Source organism: Eublepharis macularius, chromosome 8 (assembly GCF_028583425.1).
Source record: "Eublepharis macularius isolate TG4126 chromosome 8, MPM_Emac_v1.0, whole genome shotgun sequence".
Lineage (NCBI taxonomy): Eukaryota > Metazoa > Chordata > Lepidosauria > Squamata > Eublepharidae > Eublepharis > Eublepharis macularius.
Window position 1 is genome coordinate 41234198 of NC_072797.1, and position 23092 is coordinate 41257289.

Below are 23092 nucleotides of genomic sequence, written 5' to 3' on the forward strand. Positions count from 1 at the left end.
ATCAAAGATCTTTTTGATCTTTAAATACAGATGTCTCATGCTCCAGCTATAGGGCAAACCAACTTCTGTCGACATCTGGGCAAGTCTTCTTCAGAAGATAATGTCTCAGGAATCTGAAGAGCCTTATTTGCCCAGCTCCCCTCTTTCTTTCAACCCCTTAACATTCTTTCCTTCTAGCATCCTCAAAAGGCTGTTGCAGGGGAGCAGTATTTGGTAAATAACTTTACTTGAAGCTGAGTGTCCCTGAGAATACTGACTACCCTGTCTGAGGTGTGGTGCTATTTTTGTGATAGGTGTGGGCCATGGATTTATTTTATTTTTAAGAAACAGTAGTGGTGAAATTCCTTAGAGAGAAGAACTTGCATCTTTTGCTTGTGAAACTCTGTAAAGCACCATTAGCACTGAATATATCATAATAATTACTGCCACTATTATTTCTTGTACCCCCAAAGAGTACTGGTTCTAATGCTTCAGAATAATTTACTTGGCAAGAGAAATACAGCAGCTGAAGCAAGCAAGGATCCTGAAGTTCTGTCAGGCATGTGTGTACCCTTTATTTCTAGCCCTTAATCCCCAGCTTTGTTAATATAAAGACTATCTCTTTTCATACTGCTCTCTGCTTTACAAGGAACCATTGTGTTCCAACTAATGCTGCGGAAACATCTGATTAACCATTGGCTGTTATTCTGCAAGGGAGAATAGCCATATTTTCACTTCTTTAACCCATTTGTTTGGGTACATCTTGAGATGTGTTTTTGGCACCTAGCAGCACGTAATCCGTTTAACTCTATAACACATTTTGTAATCCAGTTTTAAGACCCTACAAACTGCAGATTTGAGGCATTTTCATCATGTTCTGAAAAATCTTTTTCTCTCTGCTGCTATATGTTTTGAGCACTCAAATTATTGTTTGCTATTGTGATATTTTGGTTGGTCCTGATTAAAAAGATTATTATGCAATTAAATCTCTCTGAAAAAAATAACTACAGACTCCAGTGGAGACTGAGTTGAAAAAACAACAAGACATTCCTGAAGCTTTTATTTCTACTAGAACATTCCTATTGATTCATTAACTCAAATTGCTTTCTGTGTGATGTATTTCCTCTGTGGCCACTAATGTAGCTGTAGGCCTCTAGAAGAGGTGGCATGAAAATTGCCCGAACAAATAAGTAGTATTTAACGTATACCATCTTTGCGTATATTGTGATCAGAAGCTGTAAGCATATAGTCTCATTCCTAGATACGGTTTTATTTTTTTAAAAAAAGATTTGCGACTTGCTTTCTGTCGTTGTTAATGTACATGATAAGAAAAATGTCTTTCAGTGGGTGTTTTCAGTTCCATGAGGGGTTAAAATCAATCTTTCTAATATGGGAAACCCACAGAACAGGGAATGTTCCTTGTGTGAACAGTGAGGCTTCCCATGAGCCTGTGCTTTTCTCTAAAGCATTACTGAACCACTTAAGGAAATCCTGCTCTGACATTTGGCTAAGCAAAGAAGGCTTGATTTGACTGAATACATTTAGCTTTTGTGTTTCTGAATGCTGCTTCTTCAACTGTGCGTCTGGCTGCCGATGAGCCAACAAAATGTTTCACAAGGATCATGTGGCGTTTTCTTCCCTGTCTGTTGACTTATAAGACAGCTTTGGGAGAGGAATAATGGAGTTTGTCCAGAGATGCAAAAACCTGGTGAAGATGATAAAGTGTGCTTACAATGTCAGTTCTAAGTGTAGCTTTCAGCTTACACCCCATGCATGGATATCTGGTGAAATTGCTTCTGGATGTTCAGCATGGTAATTGGCATTGGTGTTTAATGTTATATATTGATTTCTACAGCAGAAAGCAAATTCTTTAGACTATTTTTTTATTGAGTAGACTGTGGCTGACCTTTTTTAAGCAGCGGGACAGAGTATTTATACTTGGTTGTTGTGGATTTGTATTTATACTTGGGTGGAAGAAGCTTCTGTCATCAACTTTCTTCATCTGTATTGTAATGGAGTTATTTGCAGTGATGATCTGCTCTGCAAAACATAAAAAGTAAATCAGTGATCCAGCTTCGCTTGGATGTTGCTATAATAGAATAGTGGAGCTTTGCGTGATATGTATGTGTAGTGGTGGTGTTTTCCCTCTCTGCATGCTTTTTTATATGTACCATTAATTTCTCTACACTTCTTTAGGCATTGGTTTAAAAACAACATTCTTTGTTTTTGTGTGTGTGTAAAGCCAGTCCTCGGCTCCTGAGTGAGCTTTCTCACATTCTTCTGTCAGTGAAATTGCTACTGTTGTCTGGAAGTATGCAGTTATCAACACTGTACAGCTTGCAGTACAGTCCTAAACAGAGCTGCCCCCTTCCGAGCCCATTGACATTATGGGCTTAGAAGGGTATAACTCTACTTAGGATTGCAATTAATTTTCTGTGTATGCTGCTTGGTGGCTCTTTATCGCAACTCTTGGGTTGAATTAAATAGTTCTTCATGGTATCTGTGCATAAGATTAAATATTGAATGTACTGCTGTGGAGGTGTATATATGTTCAACTTCAGATTTTATTAAGAAAATTGGCTTACCAAGAACTTCCTTTCTTTTGGAATATATTCAGGAGGAAGGGAAAATGGAAAGACCATTGTACATATGATTTACTTTGATTAGCAATAAGCAATATCAGTGCAATTATAGTGTATAGATATATAGATAAGGCTGGAGGTCTAGAAGACAGAACAAAAGACAGAACAAAAAGATGTATTGGTAGGCTATTTTAATTGAATATGCTTAGTGCAGTTACTGTGATGCTTAATTCACACCAAACCTGTGTAGGGTCTCATATGCTATACTACCATCTCATATACCCAGGTTCAACCAATAATGTCTTTGCTGTACACATCTTTATACACTTAACTAATCATTTGTTTTCTTTTCCCGGCTCCTTCACTTTTCCGGTAATTAAAGATTTCAGCATTTTTTAAAACATGGAAACGCTTTGAAGGAGTCCTTGAATTAAACATTTATTCCTTCTAGAGTCCTTCTACAAAAGCTGACTACTTTGTCTGTGCTAAATGTAATTTAATCACATTTTATACATTAAACCCTCTTCCTCTAAAGCACACTCATTAGTTTAAGATATGATAGGAACTTCTCAAGGCAGATATTGTAATTGTATGTGCTTGTCATCGTATGTGCTTGTCATCCATTTCTTGCTGTTTTGAGTTAGTTTCAGATAGGTTGGTTATTCTGCAGAGGATCAGCAGGATGTGAGTCCAGTGGCACCTTAGAGACCAACAAGATTTTCAGAGTGTAAACTTTTGAGAGTCAAAGTTGAAGAAAGAAGCTTTGACTCTCTGAACCTTTTACCAACAAAGTCTTGTTGGTCTCTTAAGGTGCCACTTGACTCAAATCCTGCTGTCTAGCTGTTTTGGGACACTGTCAATAGTAGACTTCATGTGAGTCATCTTAACTATGGTTCCTATTAATTTATAGGCAGTCATTAAAAAAACCCTAAATTTGTGAAGTTTCACTTGCATAACACAAGCTCATTGTTAAAGTGAGTTCAAATATTCCTGTGGTATGTATTCAAAAACTACTTTACCTTGTCATCCTCTCTAAGTAACACAGACAGGCTACATATGTTTACGGATCATCTGCTTAGTTGTGGAGTATTGTGAACAGCATTTAAAATTCTTATGTGTGATGCAGTCAACATTTGACATAACAGGCAGTGTAACACTTCATTGTTACGACCATGTTTTCCTTGAGCATGCATGTGCAGTAGTGATTCATCACAAAACCACCTTTACCGAGTCCCTACAGTCTATCATCCACTGATTGCCTATTTCCGGATAGAAGATTCAGGTCTGTAAATTGGGGCAGCAGAGAAATTCTAAGCCCATCAATCAAGGCCCTTGAGTGGACTTTGGAGACAATTTTATAAAATGGACCAAGTCAATTTATATATCCCAGTCAGCACGGACAGTTGTTAATGGGGAGTTAACTAAACCCTGTGGAATACAAAGAGGTCCAAGACAAGGTTGCCCATTGTCACCCTTGATACTTATACTGGTACTTGAAGTCCTGAACAGGGACATGAGAGAATTGGAGGTTTAAAGATGAAATGTGAGACCTACAAGTTAAGAGCCTTTGCGGATGATCTGGTGCTGGTTTTGGAGGGTTCTTTAAAGGGAATTGAAACCTTAATGTCAAAACTGAAAGAATTTGGTGTAGTGGCTGGTTTTAAGGTTAATAAGCAGAAGAACAAAGTGTTAACTAAAAATATAAAAATACAGGATCAAATGAAATTGGAGAGCAGAACAGGGTTTAAAAGTGAAAAAAAGGTTAAATACTTGGGTATATAGCCTTGTCAAATATGAACTGTATGTTATTCCAAAATAATTATATTAAGACTTGGAACGAAATTAAAAGGGATATGTTAAGATAGGATAACATTCAGTTATCATTGTTGGGAAGAATAGCTACAATTAAAACAAATGTTTTACGTAGACAATTCCAGTATTGACAACTGAGGCGCCTTTTAAGCAATAACACAAGGATATTTCGAGATTTATATGGCAAGGCAAAAAAACAAGTGTTTAATTTAAGATTCTACAGGATGCAAAGGAAAGAGGAGGTTTGGGTCTACCAAATTTGAAATTATATTTTGAGGCTGTCTGGTTTGGCTGAAGGAATGGATTTTGTTAAAAAATAATCGATTCTTGAACCTAGAAGGACACTATTTAAAATTTGGGTGGCATGGGTATCTATGGTATGACAAAGCTAAGTTCAGTGCAGAGTTTAATAATCATTATGTAAGGTGTGCCATTTTGAGAGTATGGAATAAATACAAGCAGGTTTTGTTCGAAAATACCTCTCTGGTTATCATCGCAAGAAGCTCATTTTAGAAGGGAAATGGTGAGTCCAACTAAATGGTTAACATATCATGACTTGGATTTTTCTCACGGTCAAGTTAAAACTAAATCAAGAGAGAATTTAGCTGTAGAAGGGCATGTTTGCCAGTGGTTTCCTTATATGCAAATATTGATTTTGAGCAGTCTAAAACTGAATTTGAAATTGTCCTCTGTACAAATGATGAACATGTTATTTATAAAATGTAAAAACTTTGTTGAGGTTTGAAACAGAAGTTAAAGAATGCATGACTAAATGGGCAAACAATTGTGGACATGCCATATTAATGGAGCAATGGGAAAATATGTGGACAAGGGGGTTGAAATTTACATTAAGATCTAGTATTAAGAAAAACTTTTATAAAATGATGTATCATTGGTATATGACTCCTGAAAAATTGTCTAGAATGCACAAGGATTCTTCAAATCTATGTTGGAAATGTACTAAACAAGAAGGGGCATTTTATCATATGTGGTGGACATGTAAGAAAGCAAAGAGTTTCTGGTCCCAGATACAGTCATTGATCCAGAAGATTTTGAAGATTAAAATCCAGTTGAAACCAGGGACTTTTTTTGTTGGGAATGATGTGCAGCCAGTTGGAAAGAAGCTTCGGAACTCTGTTTTTATATTTGATCATGACAGCAAGAGTACTTTATGCACAAAAATGGAAAGCTCCAAAATTGCCTACAATGGAGGAATGGTGGATAAAGGTTTTGGAATCTGTGTCAATGGCAAAACTTACTTCACTGATTAGAGAAAAGACATTAGTTACATTTTTTAACTGAATGGAAACCATTTATAGACTTTTTACATGAAATAGATAATAATGACTTGATGATATTTGGATTTATGGATTAAGAATTATGAACAATAGAAAAAAAGAGGGCTCTTATGTTTAACATAAAATAAGTGAGATTTTGAAAATGATGTATATTTGTTGGGAAGAAAATCAGAACTCAGTGTGTAGTTTTAGCTTTAGTTTCTTTTTCTTTGTTATTTTATGTTTATATGTAGTGTGTGTGTTTAGAATGTTGTGTTTTTTATCTTTTTTGTTTATATCTTTTATGTTACGGTTTATAGTTTAAATAAAGAAAAATTCTTAAAAAAAATCAAGGCAGTGTTCTGATGGATGATGGAAGAAGAGGCAAAAACTAGATCTATGGGTGAGAAGAAGAAAAGGAAGTTAGAGAAATGCTACCCACTGATACTTTCCCAGATTTCTTGGTTACGTTTGGAACACTATGTGTTGGAACCAACTTCTTTTAGTGTAACTGACTTTTCATAGGCTGAACTGTGCAAAAAATGATTTTCTTTCTTTCTAGTGCCAGGTATCTTTCAGATACCACCTACCCGATAAAGTAGTATTTATTTGTGTTTATTACCTTTTCCAAAGTCAGTGAATTAGTAAGTATATATGAATCAGTTTTGGAAAATCTTTCATATGTATTTTCCTTCTGAATCATGAATGCATGTGTTGCTGTCCTTTTAGACTGAATCTGGCTATGGATCAGAATCAAGCTTACGGCGCCATGGCTCTATGGTGTCCCTTGTGTCTGGGGCAAGTGGGTATTCTGCAACATCCACCTCCTCATTCAAGGTGAGTGACAAATAATAAAAAGACTCAAGAACAGCTGGCCTGATTATATTCTGAAAATATATATGGAAGTTACTGAAGATGTTCTGCTGATACTGTTTTGATGTTAAGTTTAGCACAAATTCAAAAGTAACTGAATGGACTGTATTATAATTTCCCAAGACAGTTCAAAAAAGATAGTTAGATATGTCAGGAACTGTGTGTATGGCTAGCTCTTGCTTTGAAATTTCTGTTATGGAAGCTCCGTCTACCACTTGCCTTTTTTTGGCAGTTAAGGGCACAAAGAGCTTGTGTCTTCAGCTGCTTTGAAAACAGCAGAACTCCACAAATCCCCTGTGTCTTGTGTTCTAACAGCCTTTTATGTTAGCATGGAAATATTTTAGTGTAATAATAAATAATAGAAGCATACGCTCTATGTTCTGCTGATAAGGAGTCAAGCCTGCCTAAGCACAGATGGTTGTGCTTGAATGTATCTTTTTGAAGTAGTATGCAAGCTTGTATGTGGATTAAATTGGGCGTAATAAATGGGAAAGAAACAAAATGGAGACTTCAGTAGCAAAATGTTTTTTTAAATACTGGCAGAATACATTTAAAAAGTTACACAGGGAAATCCCTTGGAATTTATGACTTTAAAAAAAAAGGATGGTCAGGTAGAAAACAAAAGTTAATATATGTTACTTTGAATTCCTTATTTTGTAAATTGAAGTAAAATATGCATGTTGGTTATGTGGTTTGTGATCTGTAGTATTTTGACTGAAATTCAAAAGCTAGTTATATTCCATATATCAGTGCAGCTCTAGTGTCATTGATCACATTCAAATACTGTGTCATACCTAAGACTTGTATCAGATTGTCTCTGGCCTGATCATAATGCACTTGGTGCTGGCAGCCTCATGCACACTCCTACCTGCCAGCTAATTATCAGTCTTGCTAGTATGAGCTGCTCCAACCCCGCCAGCCTTTTTCCCTGCCAAGCTCCGGGTATTTATATGGGCATTGGTGGTGGGGCAGGTGAGTGGTCATGGAGAGAGAAAAACATCCCATTTCTTTAGCATTATTTATAGGGATATATTTATATAGGGATATATTTATACGGATATATTCTGCATATTTACGCAGAAGTACGTGTTGAGCCTAATCATGCTTACTCCCTAGTAAGTGTGTTTAGGATTGCAGCCTTGGGCCTTAAATTCTGTATAATGAATACCCAGGTCTTTGCTTATTTCAACAAGAGATGAAAGATGGAAAAAATTATACCCATGGCAGAATTAACTAGCAGTACTAAAACAAGATAGCCCCTTTTCTTGAACTTTTGGGGAAGTCCATGCGTGGGTTACTGGATCTCATTGAGTAATTTTTATCTCTCCTGTGAAGTCTGTTACTTTTTTGCCACTTATACATACTTTTATGATCCATTATTCTTTCAGTTTCCTGAAACAACTGAGCTGATCTGTATCCAATTTTCCTTTTATACCTCATTAAGACAGACATTTTTATCCTTTGAAAAACAAAAGATATAGCGTTAACTTTGTCCACCAATTAATGTGGCAGTTAACAGGGAGAAACCCAAAAAGAAACAACTAAGAGCTTTAAAGCATCTCATCAGTCTTTAGGGCCAGACCCATTTAATCAGAAACACGAAGTGCTTACCTAAGTATAGAGAGAGAATTTTTAACAAAGCAAGGCCAATGAGAGAGCAGTAGGTGTCTAAGTCCTATACAAAGTATAACTGAATATGGAATCCAATAAATGAATGCAGCATCCAACTGGCAGCTCAAAACACAGCAAGCTCAATAGTGTCTTGGTGGCAAAAAGTAACATTGGATTTCCAAAATCAGAAAATTAAGCTTATTTTAAATATTAACTTGTTTTATACCATCCTTCATCCTCATACATGTAATATTTTGTTTGCCAAGTAAATTCAAGTTCATCATAGCATATAGAGTTGACATTAAAGTTAATTGATAGGACCGATAATGTTATAAAGTAAAAGCTTTATCTAGCATTAATGAGGAATAGGGAGGGGGTGATGGTTGATCAAATGCGCCAGATACTCAAGTTTATTGCTCAGCAATGCTCCCTTCCTAGAAGAATTCACAGCAGCCCAACCTTACCCCATTGGGAATGCCATGGCAACGACCGCCACGCCTGGCAGAACCCTTTCCCCTAAACCAGAAAACTGCCCTATGTAAAAGGTGAGCAAGCAAGTCAGTTGCCTGGGAGCCCACCCAATGAAGTTGCTTCTTGAAAGCTTGATGCAAGCTGAGGAGAAGGAGACATCCCATAATGATGTCAGCTAGCAGCATGGGCTGTCAGAAGCCCAGCAGCAACCAGACTAGAAGCCTCAAACCTGGCTGGCTGGAGAGGTGGGAGCACAGCAGTTACATGCTCCTAAAGACCCCAGGTACATGGCAGCTAAGAGGGAATAGATAACTAAGCTTTTACTGTATTTGTCTGGCTCCTAGATTTTTTCAGCTGGATTCTCAATACAAAGAAAACTTTTCAAGGTCAGCATAAATGGTGTGATGCATAATAACCAGAAAGCTACTCTACCATGATGATGTCTGTATGCTATCAGTGGATATTTTTATTTATTTACTTTAACAGTAATATCAGCTCACTTGGTTTTAACTCCTGATTTTTCAGAAGGGTCACAGCTTGCGTGAGAAGCTTGCTGAAATGGAAACTTTCAGAGATATCTTGTGCAGACAGGTTGATACATTACAGAAATACTTTGATGCCTGTGCAGATGCTGTATCCAAGGATGAACTTCAGAGAGATAAAGGTATTTTACGAGAAAGCAAAAGGCATTAAATTCTAGGATTGAAAAATATTATCAGTCTCTAGTTAGCAATCTCCTTAGCAGTCAGATAACAGGTTGGATCCATCGATCTTTTGTACTGCTGACAAAGGGAGGAGGGGTTTCTTTTGACCATTAAAGAAGGCTAGGCTGGAGATCATGAACAGTAGCCACATGGGACAGGGGTTGTAGTATGGATAGGAATAGAATGAGATTGTTTTTTTAAATGGCTGGATTTAATCCAATATCATGTTGAGACTGTATTCTTGAGTCTGCTACTGACTCCTCTACTTCATTCAGATTCCTGTTTCTGCTTCCTTTTACATCTGATACCTAAATTTATCTACCTTGTATCCTGACTTGGTCAAGAGAAAGGTGGACATTTAAATATTGTAAATGAACCAGATGTTTGTTTATTCTTGAAAGCACAGAAGCATTGAAAATCTGATCTTTTACCACAATATACATGGATGCCTTGATCTGGTATACTATTTTTGTACAGTAATCTAATATAAGATCACTGTATAAGTGCCAGGGCATCCATGAGCACTTTTAATAACAACAACAACAACATTCGATGGTGGTTGTGGATTTTCCAGGCTGTAACAACAACATTCGATTTATATACTGCCCTTCAGGACAACTTAATGCCCACTCAGAACAGTTTACAAAGTATGTTGTTGTTATCCCCACAAAAATTACCCTGTAAAGTGGGTGGGGCTGAGAGAGCTCCGGAGAGCTGTGACTGACTCAAGGTCACCCAGCTGGCTTCAAGTGGAGGAGTGGGGAATCAAATCCGGTTCTCCAGATAAGAGTCCCACCGCTCTTTACCACTACAACAAACTTGGCTAATGAATAAATATTAAAATCAGGTATCCAAGAATGTTTGAGCCTTGTCTTATGCCATATTTATTGGGAAAGAAATCCCACAGTTCTGTGAAGCTTGGTTCCTAGATAGTGTGATTTTTTTCTGTTTTAAGTGGCAGTTAAGCAGGAAGGAAATTGTACTGTTTGTTTTGATACTGTTACTGGCCACCCATTCTCTGTATTAAATATTGATATTTACAGTAAATTCATAAATGTAGTGATGAGGTCAGCTAAATATTGCTTTGCCTTCCCCTGGGAATCCAAAGGCATAGCATTGCTGAAGTGTGTGAAGTTATAGAGTGACTCATCTGAAATGAATAAAACACTAGAGCATATAATTAAAGATACCCATAACTGTTCTGCTGAACTGGTGTCTTCAAGTAATCCACACGTAGTGTGGCTGTATGATCTCCCACCTCCAGTGTTTGGCTTTCTACCATGCCTCTCACATGTACACACATTAAAAAGAGAGAAGCCTTTTAAACCAATGACAATGTACACCTTTTTTTCCTACATGAAATGTGTTTTCAAGTAGGAAAGCAACTTTAAAATTCTCCATTAAACGGAGAAAGACCGGCTGGCTTACTTTCCAGACTGAGGTTTGAAAGGTATTCTTCTCCCCTCCTCCCCATTGCTGTTGGGATTCTCAACTAGACATTTCAGTAATCTCTCTCTCTCTCTCTCTCTCTCTCTCTCTCTCTCTCTCTCTCTCTCTCTCTCTCTCTCTCTCTCTCTTTTATAGTGGTAGAAGATGATGAAGATGATTTTCCTACAACACGCTCTGATGGGGAGTTTTTGCATAATAATGGTAGTAAAGAAAAATGTGAGTACACGTGAATATATGATAACTTTAGTATTCCTTGATAAAGGAACAATCTGGGGGGGGGGGGGGCAAGTAATCCCAAAAGTGCATAAAATATAATTAACTTTGAGATCATCTGTCTGAATAGGAATAACCATCAAAAGGCACACAGTCTTTTTTAAAACTTTAACACTTCTGAAATTTAAGAATTCAGAACTCTTTTGCTTTGTATTTTTCTGTTACTAAGAGATGCTCTATAGACAAAAATATATATAGGATGTAGTTGGGAAACAGCTGTTAAGCCATTTTCAGTGTCACTTTAATTACATGATTCCTTTTAACATCTGAAATCATATTAAGTTTGAAATTATTTTGTTGTGTTTTTCTTGGTAATTTGGAAAGCTAGATTTCTAGAATGAAGAACACAGTGCTTAGATTTTCTTTTTGGATTTCATTTCTGGTAGTCCTTTTAAAGCTGTGGTTGATCTCTGTGGTAGAGAAATTATTCCAGTGACTTGATATGATCACTGATAAGTGTTCTCACCTAGTGGATCAAGTTTGATTACTATACTAAGGAGATTCAGGTGACTGCTTTATTCAGCAGGAGACACCTAGAAATGATTGAATCAGATTAGCTTCTTGCAGTGCTCAGGAGCTTATGGCAATGATGCAGATGGGATGGGTGTAAGATTGGGGATGAACTTGATGGGGATGAATCCATTTCAAGATATACTCATGGTAATGACAGCAAAAGAACTAATGCTTCGGCAACCATTACATTTTCATAGTGTTGTCCAACAAAGCTTTCAAGGGTAATTCGGTGTTTTTACTTAAGGATGACTGGCAAGCTTCCTTTTGGTTGTCTACTGTGACTTTGCAAAACAGATAAAGTAGTTCTAATACAGTCTAGCTTGGAGTTTCATTAGTTGTTCATGATCTGAACGTTTCCTATCCTTAGTTGCCCTGATGTGTTTTGTCTTTAATATTTTGAGGCAAAGATAGGGCCTTTCTGGTCTGCCTTTCTGAGATGACGAAAGCTGATGTTGCAGTAGTTACAGTCTTTTCTGGAGGGCAGAGTCCTATGTGATAGTAGATCCGTGACCTTGGGCTTGTGGGTTCCACAGTGTGGGTTCCACAGTGTTCCCTCTTGTCTTACATGGTGTTTAATATCTACATGGAACTGCTAGAGAAGTTATCTGAAAGTGTAGGGTACAATATCATTATTATGCAGTGAATTTAAACCATTGCCTGGGTACAGTTATAGTCTTCAAGAACAGACAAAACATTTAATCCAGAAAATCCAGAAGTGCTGTTGGTTGGAGGAGGAGGGATCAGCTGACTTGAGTATTGGAATTCAGCCTATTTTGTATGAGGTTGTATTCCCTGTAAAGACTCAAACCTGCAGATTGACTGTATTTCTTGATCTGACCTTTTTCAGCTGATGACTATGGTCAGGAATGCTTTTTACTGTTTTAGGTTGATAACCAAGTGCAACTCCGGCCACAACTATACATGCTCTAATAACATCCAGCACTCTACACTGGGCTACCTTCAAAAGTTTCTGGAAAATTGAATGATTTCAAACTACATCCATCAGAGTGGACTGTGCTCTGATTAAGTAACTGCGTGTTGGCAGTGTTCTTGATTGTGGAAGATTTGGATTTTGTTGTGGTGGCAGATGCTATGTTTTGAGAGTTATTACTGGATTTTGCTTCTCTTTTTTTAAAAAATAATTTTATTGGATTAGATATCATTAAATTGTACATTACAATCAGTTTCCTTTAATTTTTCCAATTCTAACCCCCTCCCTTTCCCCCCCTTTTGTTGACTTCCAACAGTTTTCCAACCCCTTGTCCCTTTTCCCTTACTCATTTTAAATTTATTCTATCTGTCAAACATAATCTTTCACTTTCTTCTAAGCTTATCTATATAACACAGTGCTCCTTCTGTCTTCCTACTTACTTTAACAACTAAATAATACATAACTAAATAATACATTCTTGGCATATTTTCTTTTGATAATAATCATTTAGCTAATTTTGGTACTCTATACTCTATCTTATAATCTCATCTTCAATATGGGGCAAACAATTTATCCCTCATTTAGCATATTTTTAGATACTTCTATAAACAGTACATTCAATATAAGTCAACCAATTTAACTTATACTCTATATATTTCTTTTTCTACATATCTCATCTTCATACTGTTTTAATTATATAATTGTATTATTCTTTCATTATGCAACTATCCACCAAAAATAGTCAACCAATTTGACCCATATATACCTCCAAACCAATTCAATCAATTTAATACATAATCTATACATTAATATATATTTTCCCACCTTACTTAAATTCCTTCATTGCAATTATAAAATTATCTCCATTATACAATTATTGCCAGAAATGATACTGGATTTTGCTTCTCGATTTTATTTATCTTAGTTACTGCTTTTATCTTTTGTCTTCTGGCAGATGGGATTTATTTGTATATTTAATGTGTTTGTTTTTTAAATTGTGTCTACAAATTGTATTTATTTCAGTCTAGTTTGACTATTTTGTGCCAGAAAGTGGGAGCATTCCCTATCCCTGCATGACTATGCTGGTTAAACACTTGTCTATTAAGCAAGTTGCAATAGTGAAGGATTCAAGCTAGAACAAGAGAAATGGCAGCTATTCAGCAGAGCATCTAGATGCCCACTAGTCACTGCATCTGTTGGTCATGTTGTAGGCTCCTGAGTGGCTGGCATGGCACTGTGAATGGGGTCCATCCTTACCGCTACCCGTCTTGGTAAGCTGCCTGGAAAGAGCCAAAACAATCACAAGGACAGTAATGAATAATATTCAGCAAACACCAAGTGAGCGCCTGCTCTCTGCACATGGTGCTCTTCCAGTTCCTATACCCTCACTCTGTAAGGTTCATGTTACAATGGTGTGGACACTTGCCACAGTCTTGCTTTGAGGCCTGAGATCTTCCTCTCTTGATTACTCAGTTGAAAAAGGCATGAAAGTTATATAAAATAAAATCTTGCCTTGCTCCCCAGTGGGACCCAAAGTGGCTTACATTGTTCTCCATTTTATCTTCGCATCAACCCTGTGAGCAGGGCTTTTTTTCAGCGGGAAAGCAGTGGAACGGAGTTCCAGCACCTTTTAAAAGGGGTCACATGGCTGGTGGCCCCACCCCCTGATCTCCAAACAGCACAGAGGGCAATCTAAACTCCCCTCTGTCTGGAGATCAGGGGGCAGGGCCATCAGCCATGTAACCATTTTCGCCGAGGGCAATTTAAACTTTAAAAAACTTCCCCCTTGTTCCAGCTGACCCAAAGTGACGTCATTGTGCAGTCCTGAGTTCCACCACTGAGTTCCACCACCTCTTTTCCCAGAAAAAAGCCCTGCCTGTGAGGTATGTTAGGTGGAAATATGTGAATGAATGGCCTAAGCAAGCTTCCATAGCAGAGTGGGGATTCAAACCTCATCTCCCAGATCCTAGTCCACTGCTCCAACCACTACACCACACTGGCTCTCACACTGATTTCAATTTGGTGTGCTCTAAAATAGATTGACAGTTAGGGTTCTGAACAGAGCAGTGTTAGATGCTGTAATAACATTTGTTATCCTTGGATATGTGTGCAAAAGATATCTAGAGCAAAGTTCCCATCATCAGGGTGTGCATGTGTTTTAAGTACACCCATCATGATACCAGAAAGATGTATCCCCATATTGTATAGTTTACCTGGCTGGAGTTTATTTAGTACCTAGCTGTGATTAGTTCCAGATTTAGTTGATATCCTAAGCTGAGCCATGGCTGCATTGCTTAGCAGTTGTTTGTGTTTCAGTAATTTCACTGGCATAGCAGTGCACACGCTCCGGTACTAACCCGGAGCATGGGACTTGGCTGAGGATGAAAACTGAGCCTTGTTTCTCCTTAGTTTGGGCCACTACTCCAGCTCAGCTGCTCTACTTCTGGGTTTGTGCTGGTGTGGGGCTTACTTAACCATCTGAACAGTTCATCAGCTAGTGTTAAGATTATACCATTAATGAGTTCAAGTTTTCAAAGAGATTCATAAGCAAGTAAAAAACAGAGCTCACATTAAAACATCACATTAAAATTAAACCAGAAATGGTGGTGGACAGTGCCATCAAGTAACAGCTGACTCATGGCAACCCTGTAGGTTTTTCAAACCAAGAGACAAACAGAAGTGGTTTGCCACTGCTTGCCTCTGCATAGCAATTTTATTTGTTTGTTTGTTTGTTTGTTTGTTTAATTTATAGTCTGCTCTCCCCGTGAGTGGGCTCGGAGGAGATTTACATCATAAATACTTAGATACAAGAAACAGTTAAAAACAATTAAAAATATTGGTAGCAATCGTAAAGTACAGCACTTAACACAAACAAGGCTGCTCATAATTGCAGCCTACGTAGCACCTCAAGCCCAGAGGGCAGGGCAGTTAAAACTCAGCCAGTTGTCAACGTTTCTTGGACATTTCTTATGAAAGCACTGCAAAGAATGAATTGTGGAAATGAGTTTTTGAATTGGATCCAAAGTATTTACACCAAATAGCAGGCTGCAGTTTTAGTGAATGGTTTGCTCACAGAGAAGATTGAAATAACAAAAGAAACATGTCAAGGATGCCCAATCTCACCACTATTGTTTATCATTGCGCTTGAAGTTTTGGCAGTGAGAATTAGACAAGACGGCAGCATTGCTGGAATCAAGAAGGGGAAAGAGAGGTACAAGATGAAAAGCTACACAGATGATGTGATTATATCAGTGACAAATCCACATACTTCCCTGACTTATGCAATGGAACAAATACCAAGATTTGGGAAGCATTCTAGATATAAACTGAATAAGAAGAAAACAAAGTTGTTACTCTCGACAACAAAAGAGGAATATGAAAAGATCAGAAACATAACCGACTGCACCATTGTTACAAAGCCAGTGAAATATTTAGGGATAAATGTATCATCACAAAATGAGAACTTCAAAAAGTCTGGACAGGAATTATTGAAGATTTGCAGAGATGGCAAAAATTAAACATTTCATGGTTAGGAAGAATTGCAGCTGTTAAAATGAATATATTACTTAAATTGAATTTCCTATTTCAAATGATCCCAATTTTCATCAAACAAAAGATTCTCAATAGATGGCAGAAAGCATGACTTTATATGGAAAGGAAAGAAACCAAGGATAAGACTCAAAGTATTGCAAGACGACAAAAACTAAGGAGGATTGGCTGTACCGAACATCAAATTGTATCATCAAGCGGCAGCATTAGTTTGGATAACAGATTGGATTATGAATCCAACCAGCAGACATATTAAATTGGAAACAGCGGATACTAAAGAAGGTGTCCATAATTATTTATGGATAAAGAAATCATGTAAATCTGTTCATAAACAAGAGGGGACCCATATTATAAGGGCTGGACTGCTTAAAGCTTGGTTCCAATGCAGAAACAGATTGAGTCCACCAATTACCCCATTGATGTCACCAATTAACGCCTATTACGATTCGGCAGTTAGAAATAGAATTGATCAACCCAGCTATGAATCAATGATAGACAAAGAAGGAAATAAAAAAAGCTTGGCAAGAAATCCAGGAACAAGACAAAAACATTCCTTGGCTGACATCACCAAATAGTATCAAGATTGAAGGATCAAACTCATAAAGAAGGTGGCAGGCTGAGAGCAAAAACACAATATGAACAGTTAATAACTGGAGACGTTGCATCTATTGGGGAAGATTTACAAAATATTACTGCAACACCGTACAGAAACGGAGTAAGTTAAAACTTGTATGATAAAATGGATGCAAAATTTTGGGGAAACTATTCTGATGGACTTATGGGAAAACTTATGGACTAAAGACACAAAATTTACAGGCTGCCAGTTACTGAGAGAAAATTGGTATAAAATGTTTTTTAGATGGTACATTACTCCCAAAAATATTGCAAGGATCAGTAAGGGTTACAGTGGATATTGCTGGACGTGTCAGAATATGGATGCAACATTTTACCATATGTGGTGGACCTGTAAGGAATCATGAAAATACTGGATAAAAATACATGAAGAAATGCAAAATATCCTCAAACTCAGATTTGAATTAAATCCAAAAAGTATGCTCTTAGATATTTTACCAACTAATGTGAGAAAAGAGCAAGGAGATCTCTTCGGTTATATGGTGACAGCAGCAAGAATATTATTTGCAGGAAAATGGAAAAACGATGCTTGTCCTGGTCTCCCAGAGGGGAGAGAGAAGGTTCATGAATATGCTTCAATGGCCAAACTGACTACCTACTTACAAAATAGACTGATAACCGACTTCTGGAAAAAATGGAAGGATTTCTTTGATTATTTAGGCTAAACTAATTGATACAGAAGGTTAGAGGGAGGGAAGGAGAGAGAAGGAGAAATGTTATATATCTAGGCTCAGGCAAGCCAAATATGTAATAATTAGTTTATTAGGTTAAAGAAACTTAAATGTATTGCTTGTTTTATTCCCAAGACTTTTATAACTGTACTGTTTATATACTTGTTGGTTGTATAAGATTGTATAACTTTCAATTTAATGTTTAATTTAGAATCTGCATAACTTTTATACTTTGCACTTACTTTAGCCTACTTTCTTTTCTTACTTCAGTTTATTTTATTTTCTTTTAAATAAAATTCTTTATATAAAAAAACCCCTCAGCCAGTGTAGGTTTCGGCACATATTCCGCCCCCCCACTGGGAGGAGCCAGTTGGATGATTTGTTTGCTTCAACCCCCGTAAGGCTGGCAGAACATCTCCATCTTACAGGCCTGGTGAAATGGTAGCAGATCTCGTTGAGACCGAGCCTCCATAGACAGAGAGTTCCACCAGGTAGATAGCTGCAGGATCAAAAAGGCTGTGGCCCTGGTTGAGGCAAGGCAAATTGCCTTGGGGCCAGGGATCACCAGTAGTTGTTCATCTGCTGATCAAAGCAGCCTCTGGGGAGTATAGGGCGAGAGGCAGTGCCGTAGGTATGTTGGTCCCTGAACCTCCTTGGGGTTTTCCCAGGGCTGACCTTGCTTAGCTTCCAAGATCTGACGAGATCGGGCTAGCCTGGGCCATCCAGGTCAAGGCAGGAATACAGCAGCATATATGCTACAAATGTCTGGAAGAAAAGAATGATTTTCACCTCCTCTCAGAATAGAAAGCCATGGGAGAGAATATTTCACAGTATTGTAGCAACCATTGAGATGGTTCTGCTCTTGTTGGATTACAGTATTACATTCACCCATCATGATACCTGTACCAGGGTCTCATTTGCGGATCATGGAGTAGAAGATTTCACACAGATGTAGCTACATTCTTGAGTATCTTGGGCCAAACCATTGCACTTTAAAGGTCAGGACCAGCTCCTTGAATTGCACCCAGAAACAGATGTATCTAATAAAGGCTAATGCGTTCCCTTAGGTCTAATAGTAAATGAGCAGCATTTTGGTCCATCGTAATAGCTTCTCTACAGTCCCACATGGGAACAGTGCATGTGCAAGTCTGATACGGATGTTTCAAAAGCTTGTAGAAGCATGACACACTCACCCATCCTTTTTGCAGACTTTCCCCCTGGTTCACCTATAAAAGGGTAGGCAAATGGCTTTCTCCCTCAGTTCTGCTTTAGCTGCGGCTGAGGGGACACTCTTTTCTCCTCTCCTCGGATCCAGGACACTCCTATATGAACTGCTGCCTTCAGTTCCATGGTGTCAAAGACACGCTTTAAGAAACACTCCCATTACAGGACAAAGATGATCCAATTCAATGGCCTTGATAAAAGCCTGATGTGTTTGGCGAGGCACATTTGTGGGGAGGGTGGGGGTATAGATCAAATAAAATAAATAATAAATAAATAAACATGACAACACGAGGTGCATTATGTGCAAGTAATTCATGATGAAAATATGTCATGAAAGAGCATCAAGGATTAAGGCTGTATTATGGGAATCAGCCCTTAAGGTTCCGCCCCATTGGATCCAGCAGCCACCAACAAGAAACCAGAGCACGCTGAATGCATTTCCTTTGTTCCACCAATGGGCCTAGTGCCTGAGTCCAGTTCCAAAGACACTTCTACTCGAAGAGCATCATCCTCAGTTCCACCAAGGAGCCAATTGGAGTCACTGGGAAAGGAAGCAGAACATGAAGACTATTCTGAAAAGTCTCATTCTCCTTCTACATGCCCAGTCCTCACAGGGGGGGTGGGTCTTGTTCCTCCTCGGCTTCCCCTTCCCCTTTGGATCCAGCACCAGGTCTGAGAACTCCTTCTCCAACTCTGAGATGCTAGTTGGCATCACCACCATCACTGAGAACCTGATGAACTGCAGCAGCAGAGGGGAAACGAGGACATAGCGCTCCTCAAAGTTTGCAGATGGTTGGATGTACCTCATTGAAGGCAGTTTTGAAAAGGTGTTTTCTGCTCTTGTCGTCAAATTTGGGGATGCATACCTCAGCCTGCTCTGCCCCAAGTTTATTCATATGACGATTTTGGTCTAGGACTCCACCATTGCTACAGTCAGTGCATAAGCTCCCAGCAAGCAGTCGTTTCCACTGTTCATTTGTTTTTTCATAGACAACACGATCCAAAGGACAGGGAATTTCATGCATGTAAAAAGAGCTTATGCATAAGGTCATACTTTACCAGATTTGAGCCATAGCAAACAGGACTTTGATGGGCTGGCATGGAGAAGATTCTTTAATCTATTAAAATAGATTAGGTCTTTTTACTTATTTCCCTTCCTCAGCTCTTTTATCTGGAGATGCAGAAATTTGTCAGCTGCCTAGGATCATAACTGTAACACGTTATGATTTTGTATCTTTGAATGTTGTACTAACTACAGAGACATGACTGTTTCATGCATGCCTCATCCGTTGCTTCTTTCTATAGCTTACTGAGTATAATAATTGTTCCGATAATAGTTAATTGTGTATAAGGCTGTCATCTATGGCAAAAACCTTGAGTGGTGTATTATCTTCAAAAATATAACCAGCAAAAGAATTTTTATATCCTGCTGTTTTGTTTCATTTATATCAGTTTTTTAAAATGTGAATAATTATTACTTCTTGGTTTTCATATTAGTTTGCTTGAGCTGAACTTCCCAAAGCTTCCACTTCTTTCTCTCAAGTAAGCACACCTCTGAAATGTTACAGGGGAGTGGTGCAAAGTGACTGATATTGTTGACAGAAATACCTACACCTTTTCAAAGCTGCTGTTGAGCTTCTGTTATATAGTGGCTGAAGTGAGTTGTAAGGTGCCTCCACCGTTCACTTACTGACAGTGCTATCATAAGCAGAGTAACCCTTGGATTTCTTATTTCTCAAGGTCCACCTTTCCTGTTTCTTGCTGTAATATAAGATTTATTTAGACCAGCCTCAAAAGTACACTTACTAGGAATGTACATGAAGCTCTTCAGAGGGGCCAAATGGTGATGAACTAGGTAGAACTATAAGCTATAATGCAAAAAAATCACTAAATGGCCTAATTATGTCCCTGGACTATTGCGTACCCTGGGACATATGAAATACAGTCTAAGAGATTATAGGTAGACAGCCCCAGCATCAACACGTAACATGACTTCAATATTGTTTTTAACCTCCTTTAATTTATCTTCACGTATTTTTATAGAAGTCTGTCTCATATTTTTAAATAGATCTTTATTTTAATTTAAACAGTCTTAGCAACAGATGGTTGTTGCACTATGAGGCATTCAAAGGCACTGTAGCTAAGGAGAATTCCTCTAAGGTATATTAGGATAATACCCTTCTACTTCACAGGTTATCATTAGGAACCTAACTACTTTCCTTAGGACACTTGTAGCATTTCTTACTAGACTGGAGCACAGCTTAATTATTGGTTTGGAAATACTGCATCTGCTGATCTTTAAGGTGGTTCTGTTTTAATTAAGTCCGCTTTAAGCTATCAGACTGCTATTGTTACAAGGGTATTACTGCTCTGCCACCCACATGATTTTTTCAAAGCAGTTATACAGCATAGAAGGAAGAATTGAAAGAATATGTTCAGCAAAGATGAAGCTGCAGAAAGGCATTTCTGCTGTTGAGTTTTTCCCTCTGCTCTGCAAATAACTGAACTCTGATGGATACTGTATTTAAATCTAGGCCAAAAGTGTAATGCATGCCTTTTTGTGGTAGCGTATTCATTTGAGTAATAGAAGTTTGTACTGATAAATGCCTAATCTGTTTGTTTTAGTGTTTCCATATGTAACGCCCAAAGGAATAAATGGCATAGACTTTAAAGGTGAAGCTATAACTTTCAAGGCAACAACAGCTGGAATCCTTGCTACACTTTCCCATTGTATTGAGCTAATGGTAAAGCGTGAAGAGAGCTGGCAGAAGAGACTGGATAAGGTAAGGTCTTACAGCTTCTGATAGCTATCTCAGCTGTAACCTGTATTGATGATGGTAATGCCTGGGTTCACATGAAGTTACATATTTCATATTATATACTAAGAGAGAGAGAGAGAGTGTTCAAACATTTGGAAATGTTTACAGCTTTTATTTAAATAATGTTATGTAGTTATGCAATGCACTTTTAACACTTTATGATGGGAAGTAGTACTGGGGCTGTTAGCGATAATTATTTAACTATTTGTAAATACTATGTGGGAATGAATTCAGAGCTTACTATAAAAAGCAAATATTTCTTGACTGACATCCTAGCAAGTACCAATTCTTGACATAAATGTTTTAAAGGTATGAATAAAGTGCTGGTGGGTGTTGGAGGACTTTGAACAGTTTTACCTGTGTCTGTTTCTATACCTTTATTTAAATAGTGTACCTGAAGTTTGATTTCTACCTTTGAAGATACACACCCACACACACACACACTCATGCCATTTTGCTGATAGGGGAAATAAGCAGCAGCAGCAACAAAAAAAACCCTTTGAGAACTTTGGTTTCAGTGACAGAGAGGCCATGTGAGAGCTTACCTCAAAGTCATTTTAATTCTCTGTTCCCTATATAACTCTGTAGAAGGCAACAATGGAAGTTTTTTTTCTACAGTCCCCTTCTCCCAGGAGGCCAAGGCCCCTGAAGAAGCCAGTGCTGGAGGTCAAAGGAGCTTCATGTGCCTCGAGGCACATGACGGTGTGCAGAAAACACAGGGAATTGGGTATAATTTCCTTACCCATGTGAATGGAAACTTAACTGTGCCATACTTTCTACATGAGTAGAAAAGAGGTGATGTTACCAGATTCCCTCTACTTACTTCACATCCCCCTACCTGCTGCTTTATGACACTTTGTCTACAAGGTGTCCTCAACTTCCAATATCCACTCTTCTGCGTAGATAAGAAGATGGAGCAGGATCCAGTATGCTCAGTTCATAGAATCCAAGCCAGAAAAAATGCTGCCGTTGGGTAGTGTCTAATTCATTGCTTTGGAGTTGAAATTGTATAAAAACGTGCATGAATTCATTTATTTTTCTGTTTTTGTATGTACAGGATTTTTCCCCGTATGGTTTTTAAAATTCTGTTACTTAGAGGGAATTAAATAAAAGTGAAGAAAAGATTTGTGAGAAGATTATTCTTATTCACTTCCTAGCCTCTGATTGGGCAGAAAGGCTGGCTATAAATGTTAAAAAATTATATTGTAGCAAAATGGTTTTAATCTATTTTCTGTGTCTGTATATTATGTTTCTGTAGAACTGTACATCTCTTCCTGAAGGGTAATAACTATTTATAATTTTCTTAGCTGATGTGATAGTTGTTATAAAAAGCAAATGAACAATTATTTTTCAGTAGAAAAGATTCAAATCTAGTAGCACCCTGAAGACCAACAAGATTTCTGGGGTATAAGCTTTCAAGATTCTTCCAGTAGAAGGAGCTTGACTCTTGAAAGCTTATACCCTAGAAATCTTGTTGGTCGTTAAGGTGCCACTGGACTTGAAACACAATTTTTCACTAAATAGATCCTCTTGGCCACTCCTATCAGTTCCTTATAGATTTTCTTCTCTGTACTGTTACCAGTGTTCCTCTTTGCCTTTCCATCTTATGGCATGATCTATTTATTTTGTTTATTTAAAACATTTATTTGCTGCCTTTCTACCTTGCAGGAACTCGAGGCAGCTTACAATATAATGACCTAGTACTATTACAATATGATCTA

The 23092-nt window shown here is 37.9% G+C and overlaps 1 protein-coding gene across 3 annotated transcripts in view; it reads left to right on the forward strand.

Moving 5' to 3' along the window:
- The window catches only part of CERT1 (ceramide transporter 1), a 121615-nt gene that overhangs the window by 59511 nt on the left and 39012 nt on the right, over positions 1–23092 (forward strand). For all 3 annotated transcript variants that reach the window (XM_054986229.1, XM_054986228.1, XM_054986230.1), the window contains exons 4-7: positions 6380–6487; positions 9131–9269; positions 10894–10974; positions 21178–21335. In XM_054986229.1, coding sequence (XP_054842204.1) covers positions 6380–6487; positions 9131–9269; positions 10894–10974; positions 21178–21335 — 486 coding nt within the window. The remainder of the gene's footprint in view (positions 1–6379; positions 6488–9130; positions 9270–10893; positions 10975–21177; positions 21336–23092) is intronic.